At 38.0% G+C, this 7,500-nt stretch overlaps 2 protein-coding genes across 2 annotated transcripts in view; one reads left to right on the top strand and one right to left on the bottom strand.

The window, feature by feature from the left end:
• Window positions 1-4,258, bottom strand: part of LOC138027139 (cyclin-D-binding Myb-like transcription factor 1) — a 23,083-nt gene extending 18,825 nt beyond the window's left edge. Inside the window, exons 1-3 of the mRNA XM_068874655.1 lie at window positions 3,094-4,258; window positions 2,001-2,077; window positions 636-747 (exon numbers count right to left, since the gene is read on the bottom strand). Coding sequence (XP_068730756.1) covers window positions 636-747; window positions 2,001-2,077; window positions 3,094-4,114 — 1,210 coding nt within the window. The 5' untranslated portion in view covers window positions 4,115-4,258. The remainder of the gene's footprint in view (window positions 1-635; window positions 748-2,000; window positions 2,078-3,093) is intronic.
• A 2,622-nt stretch (window positions 4,259-6,880) lies between these two features.
• Window positions 6,881-7,500, top strand: part of LOC138038114 (cytotardin-like) — a 7,479-nt gene continuing 6,859 nt past the window's right edge. Inside the window, exon 1 of the mRNA XM_068883935.1 lies at window positions 6,881-7,313. Coding sequence (XP_068740036.1) covers window positions 7,248-7,313 — 66 coding nt within the window. The 5' untranslated portion in view covers window positions 6,881-7,247. The remainder of the gene's footprint in view (window positions 7,314-7,500) is intronic.

Below are 7,500 nucleotides of genomic sequence, written 5' to 3'. Positions count from 1 at the left end.
ATTTTTTCCAGTTCAAGTTATGGGATAAGCCATAGGAAAGAAAGACGTTTCAGAGACTTTGTGACACCATTTCCACTCTCAGGCACTTGCACCAACGTACAGCTGAACACACTAAAACAGTCCTCTTCCATTGGCAAACACTTCATTAATGAACACTGTATTGTCCCGAAAGACCTTTTAAAAGTAAACACATTTTTCCATTCTCAAGAAGTGCACGAGTAAGTTAGATTGTTTAGTGCACGAAATGCTTCTAATTGGAAAATTAACACCATCTCTCAATGTCCAGTCAGACTCAATTCAAGCAAAAGTACATGTTTTTGCATGACATTGCATATTTTAATTAAGAAGTACATGTATGTTAATCTTGAGTGAATTTTCTGACACTTCATCTTAATGCATTTGAACTTGAAAATGGTGTCACAATGTCACCAAAACATCGTTCTTTCCTATCCCTAATTTTTACTTGTTTATGTCTTACAAAACCTTTGCTTATAAAGTTATGGAATGTGGCAAAAATAATTGACTTATGCTTTACTTTATGCTCAGGACCTCATATGCAGGTGTGGTGGTGCAGAGGTTGGCAGTAAAGACAGTGTCTATTTTTTTTTATATCAAAATAATTAAATTAGACTCACCAATATGAAAGAAAAAACCAGTCTTTCGCTTAAAATGTTTCCAGTACTTGCGGTCTTTCTTTGTCATACGTGCCTCACCAAGAAGTTCATCAGCGGTGGAAATTTTATATCTCTAGGCAGGATAAAACGGGACAACAATTAACTAAGAGACCTTGCACCACAAAAAAGGCATGAATGTTTCATTACAAGTAAAACTGGTTTTTCTATAAATTAATTAATTTTGTCACTTTGTTTTTAGTCAAGTCATTTCACTTCTGGAAGGTGAAACTGCACAGTTGAGTGCTCAGTGTAGCTGAAAATGACCTGAGTAGCAAACTCTAAAAGGAAAAGAAGAAATGAGTACATGAAAAAGTGTCCCTCAGTCACCAGTCCTTAGTCCTGTTTTCCACCATTGTTTTGCATGCTCTCCCCTCCCCTTCCCCTCCCCATTTAGTGCTTGCTTGCAAATTGCATCTTCTTGCAAGGTTGGCACATGTACGTTGTAGCTTAATTTTGAGTGGTACTGTAAAAAAGTTCATTCCAAGCAACACCTGAGTTAGCAAGGTTGACATAATGAATCTGAATGTATCCTAAGGCAAGCAGTACTTAATAATAATAATAATAATAATAATAATAATAATAATGATGATGATGATGATGATAATAATAATAATAGTAATAATAATAGTAATAATATTTATGTCCATAATTATCAAAACATTTATCCAGGGAGCCCACACGCCAATTGGTGCGGTTTTCAATGGTGCGCTGCAAACAATAGATTACAACATAAATAACTAATTAATTTAAATACCCTAAATAAAAGAAAAATAAGATAAAAAAATAAGAAAAGGAACTAGAATAGACATCTACTGTGTTCAAAAATTGGTTAGATCTTGTAAGATTACTGACTTTGGCCTTAAAAGGTAATGTTCAATGTTTTGGTGTTTTTAATGCCCTTGATCAGATTGTTTCAGTCGCTAGATGCTTCAAAAATAAACTAAGGTTTGTTTTCTTCACTAGGTGAGCACTCCAGGAAGATGCAAATCATGAAGTCTACGAATTTGATAGGAATGAACATTACTAGTGTGCATGATGTCGAATTTAAAATCCATTCCTCCTATCAGATATTTCAGCATCATGACACAAAAATGGAAGTGTCATCTCTCTGAGAATTTTCAGGTCCAGACAATTACACATTTACAAGACAGTGGCTCAGTTGTAACCTTCTTGGTGGTAAGCCCAGCACAACCTCGAGCTGAAGTATAAGGATTGTTTTTTTATTCTATCACCCCACACCGTGAATCCATAGTCCTTTGATCCTTAGTATCAATGTGCTCTGATCTAAAGACATGGTTTGGTTTTGGTTAAAACAAAGTTACTAACCTCAAGAAATGTAGTGACATTTGATCTCAGCAGATTCAATTCCTTATGAGACCACACGCCTTTCCTTATCTTGATTCCTATGAAAAAATTGGAAAAGAAAAGAAGGAAAATTTGGTGTTATGAACATGTAAGTACTATGTACAGCTGTACCCTTTACTGTTTGCTGGAATTGATAACATCAGCTACATGTAAATGTCATTTTAGCCTGGTACATGTAATTCGTTTGGTAATTTCTCCGTGTGTCAGTATTGCTACAATGTACAATGTACATACATCACTCATGATGTTCATTAGGCCTCAAGGGTTGGACAAACCGTGGCACCATGAGCCAATAACAGAGCTTTCAAGCTAACCAGGACAGGCCAAATCCAACCTTCAAGTTGGCCCAAAAAACTTACTTCACAAATGAAACACAATCCAAAGGTCATAGGTTTAACCCATTGACTGACCAGGACTTAGTTCACTTGAAAAATTATGCTATCTTTGTATTCTTCCTTCTCTTTTGACAATTTAAGAGACTTCTGGTTCTCCTTGTTGTCCAGTGTTGTATACATGTATTTACATCTAGAAGACCCAGGTTCACCCCTTGATTGACTTGGGTCTCTGATAGTTTATCTTCTTACAATGTCCTCCTCATCTTTGGATGTATATGTACGGTAGATCTGTCTCAGTAAAATGATTGAAGCATGCTAGTGCTACATGTCAACATTGGTTGACTTAAATTACAAGTTCTCTAACTTGTCACTTTTCTTAGCCTTTTCCCTACTGAAATAGACACTTAAGCAGTAGATTTTACTCTGTCTAGATAATAACAAACAATTTTACTTGACACTGGGCACCATTTCAGGGGGGGGGGGGGGGGGGGGTGTGGTTTCAGGTTAGGGTTAGGGTTAGGGGAAGGGAAGGACTAACAAGGGTTAGCCCCATCCAAGGTTTGAGAAACCCACAATCAACCTTCTCCCTCCTTCCGTTGGCATTCCTTCATGTTGCCCAGGCATTTACATTGTATTGTCAGTCCTTCACTGGCCTTGCAAAAACCATTCAACTAGGTGTACATGTATGTTATTATAGATTGACTGTTTTATCTGCTCACCTTTTGCTTTTAATTCAGCGAGGCGTTCATCTGAAATGTTCCAAGTTTCATGAATTAAATTTGCTTTCCGAATAGCTTCTTTGAGCTGTTCTTCACTGTAATGGAGGGTTGCATTGACTTCAGCATTGGTTTCAACTTTCTCCTTTTTTCTCTGTTTCTTATCTTCCTTTTTGTGTGGCCTCATTTTTTCACCACTTGGCGGCAAAGAATTATTGGTAGAGGACAGTGTGTAATCTGGAATACACAAAGCATGATTATCCACAGATTTGGACTTACATGTAGGCTTCTCCTTCCTTTCTTCTACGTCAGTTCCAGTACTAAATGCTCCATTCTTCTTCCTTTTCTCCTTTTTCTTTTTTCTTTTGTGTTTCCTCCTCTTTTCATCACCTGACAAAAAAGACATTGTGGAATATGCACAGTTATCTGAAGGGCTGTGTTCTTGGGAATTGGACTCATGACTCCGTTTTCTCTCGTGGAAGACATACTCTTTAAGACTTCCATCTGTATTCAGGGAACAGGCTGTGTTCACCTCACATTGCAGATGTTTTGCAGTTTCATGAAATACATTTGTTTGCTCAATTTCTTCCAGTTTATCATTACGGAATTGCATGTTTGACATTTCCTCTGCATATGTTCCAATACTTGATTCCCAATTCCTCTTCCTTTTCTCTTTTCTGCTTTTGTGTTTCCTCTTTTTATCACCGCTCGACGATAATAACCCATTGCTACAGTACATGTGATTCATTATATCTGGACTGTTTGAGAAATTTTGCTTCCTGAATTCGGATTTATGCTTGCCCTTTGTCTTGTTAAAGACTTCAAAAGCTTGAGTCGGCGACTTCCTATTCTGCTTCGTTTTCAAGTTATCTGATGCTACTGGAGAATAAACTTTTGCTTTCTTTCGTTTAACTTCGAAGCTTTCCTCTGTATTTGAAAAAGCTCGCGTAAGTTCACTTTCATGTCGCCTCTTTAGTTTTCTTGTGAGTTTTGGATGATCGAGGGCACGATCTCGAAGACTCATTATTCAGCCTCGTTTCTGTATATTTCTTGACTTGTGCTTTTTGTCATATTTCTTCTCTCTTCATCTTCTGCATGCTTTTGCCAGCTACGTGTATACATGCTGTCACACGTACAAAAAAAGAAATTTTCCGCCATTTGAAAAGGACAGACAAAAGGATCATGGGATATTTTTCTATCCCCAGACTCTTCGCGCGCCTTGCAAACATGTTCTCTTCTCTATGCGTTCTAATTGATCGTATTCCGGAATAGGAATACATGGAATAGAAGTTAGAAACCCTTCGTTTTTACGGAGATTCACATAAAAATTGTTAAACACCTGCTAAAATGCTATTTTAAACATATCTTTATTATCCTTGTTGCTTTAAAACGCCAAACATACCGTTTTAAATCATCAATCCGCGTATTCTTATTCCGGAATCGAACGCACCCTAAATTAACGATTATCGTTCGTAATAGACGAGTTCACGCTCTTGAGTGCATCATGGGTAATCAGGGCAAGATGGAGAGAAATTCAAAGGTTTGTAAGGAAGTTCAAAATGATAAAAAGTTTTCATTACATGCAATTTTGGGTTTTTTATTTTCCAAAACAGAAGATATGCGCTCAAAGGTGCGGCAGAATATATTTGGAGAAAATGGCTATTGTAGATATTATTTTATTAAAAAGAGTTTCTGCCATACATTTCCTGTAATTCCAAGGGCACAAAATTACAGAGAATTTATGGAGACAAAAAAAGCAATATTTAGGAATTTCGAAGAACGGATACCAAGTCTAGTTCATCTCAGTTCTGAATATGAACTTATTTGTTTGGTTTATGAAGGCGAAAGTCTATAAAGTAGAGTGATGTCCAGAATATTTTGCTTTGAATTTCCATACAAAGCTTTGAATTTCCCGCCATGTTGCCCTGATTACCTATTATCTATTATGCAATCAAGAGCGTGAACTCGTCTTTTGACTATCTTCCATTAAGGAAACTGTGTCCCAGGACATGTGGTAGCAGAGAAAATAAGGAAATAAAAAGTCATATCCGTGAATTGGATTTAAACCCGGAGCTCCAATCTGTTCTAAATGAATCGCCTCTTTCCGCTTCACCACTTGAAGATCACTACACGGCACGGTCAAAAAACAACAACAACATTTATTCAAGTCTTTCATAGAATATCGCTGCTGAAGAATTATTAGGGCTAAGCTTTGATTTTAAAATGTTTAGCTTTATCGTGAAGTTTGGAATCCGGTATTTTGCAGTGTTTTAATACTGTTTATTGCCGAGTGAATATATAATTAAGTATTATCAAATAGTGTTTTAAATGCTGTCCCTGAGCACTGAGTTAGCGGTGTGGTGGTCAAGTGGTTAGGTGACCGGTTAATCAACATTCCCATGTTCCAGTCCTACATCCACACACTTGCGTTCATCGGCCAATCCATCTTCCAAATTAATGATAATAGTAAATTCAGAGCAAATTACGAATTAACGATAATCGTTAATTCAAGGTAGAGAGTGGATTCAATTAAATCGGCCGTTTAAGCTGTTCATTTGCGCGACGGCCATATTGGCCATACACAAATTCGTACCCATGGTCTGGGGTTGCTTTCTTTAAGCCAAATTTTTCGGAAATTCCGATCAGAAGTCAAATGGAAAAAGTAAGTTTCGGTTTGGTCCGTCCGGAAGTTTTCGGACCCCGTCTGACGGTGGTCCACTTTGATTGGTTGGACCGGTCGGACTGAAATTATAATGTAAAAGCATCCACCCGATCATGTTTCCAGGCCAGTTAGTCCAGTTCCGAGCCACGACTACATCAAAGATCGACATCTACATCTGAGATGAAGAGTTCGAACTGCATAACCAAGCACTCTCCTTAATATACGGCAGATGTGACGTGTCGTAAGATCTTTATATTTATTTTTTTACAAACAGAAATATCACCGAAAGTTTTCCTGCGTTTTGTAATCTCTTCGCAGTTTGACTCTTGAAGCGATGTTTCCCAATAATCAATGCAGTCGGAAGTCGGTCTTCATCCATTATCGGACGGTTGGTTTCGTTGGTCTCTGAGCGGTCAGCCTTGTAAGATGGAAAGCACTCATGGTTTTGGTCTAACTCTTGATATCGACTACTGTACTACGTGATCGCGTTTAAATTTTAAAGGCGCGTTTACACGACAGAGGAAAAATGGCACGGGTCCGATAAAAAGTGGGACGGTTCCAATCATCTTTGTAAAGAAACAGTGAACTTTTACCCGTTCCGCTATGGGACCATAGGCGCCTATGGTCCCGTAGCGGGCGGATAAAAGTTCACTGTAGGGGCGTTTACACGACAGAGAAAAAATGGCACGGGCCCGATAAAAACTGGAAGGGTTCCAACAGTTTTTACAAAGAAACAGTGAACTTTTATCCGTTCCGCGACGGGTCCATAAGCGCCTATAAAAGTTCACTGTTTCTTTGTAAAAACTGTTGGAACCGTTCCAGTTTTTATCGGGCCCGTGCCATTTTTCCTCTGTCGTGTAAACGCGCCTTTAGTTGTGAAGCCGTGATAATGAGTCCGGAATCCAGACTATGAATTGATGAATAATTCAAAGTCAAACACAGCGACGTGACGAAACAACGGGACAAATCCTAAAGTGCTTGTTTTCATTTCATCTGAATTACAAAAATTAAATTATTGCTTTTGTTAGGTATCCACATTCCTTTGGTCGAAAGGTGTCTTTTGTAATGCAAAATTCACCGAAGAAAGACGTGGTCATCAAATTACGTAATGATTGTTTGCGCATACGACAACTAAATTGATCAAACAAATACTTTTGAACAGCGGGAAGTGATTCTAGAATACCCAGTTGCAGCTGTATTCTTGTAGCTTGCGATCGATCTTCAATCCGTCAACTTTGCAAGGAAGTGATTTTTTTCCGGTTTGGTCGATTTTAGACGCATTTCACGCGCTGTAGATAAAGCAAGTCACGTATTACTCTGTTAATTATTAACTGCAATATACGAATTAATACCGATTATTACATCGTGTGAATCTTCCTTGTGAAGAGCGGTCAAAACGAAGATAGAAGCGTCACAGCTTAAATTAATATATCGTTACTCTCAATTGCAATCAATCTAAGACTGTTTCGCCTATGATTTGGAACTGAATCTATTGATGGCAGGAAAGTTTCACAAAGATCTTCGATTGAGCCCGAAGATTCCAAGATCAAAAAAGAATCAGGTGAGTTGAGAAATGAGCTGTGATCTTTACATATTTTAATCAGATGATGTTCAGAAGGGTCGACAGAGTTTGTGACAAACGCACCTATTTGATATCGACCCATATCGTGAAATTGCCATCATATATTTATTCAGTTCGGTTACTGGGAAATTATTCTCCAAGATGCTTGATTTCCTTGCCTTTCCTT

This window comes from Montipora capricornis, chromosome 2 (assembly GCF_036669925.1).
Source record: "Montipora capricornis isolate CH-2021 chromosome 2, ASM3666992v2, whole genome shotgun sequence".
Lineage (NCBI taxonomy): Eukaryota > Metazoa > Cnidaria > Anthozoa > Scleractinia > Acroporidae > Montipora > Montipora capricornis.
The sequence above is the reverse complement of the archived record's forward strand: the minus strand, read 5'-3'. Positions and strand labels throughout refer to the sequence as shown.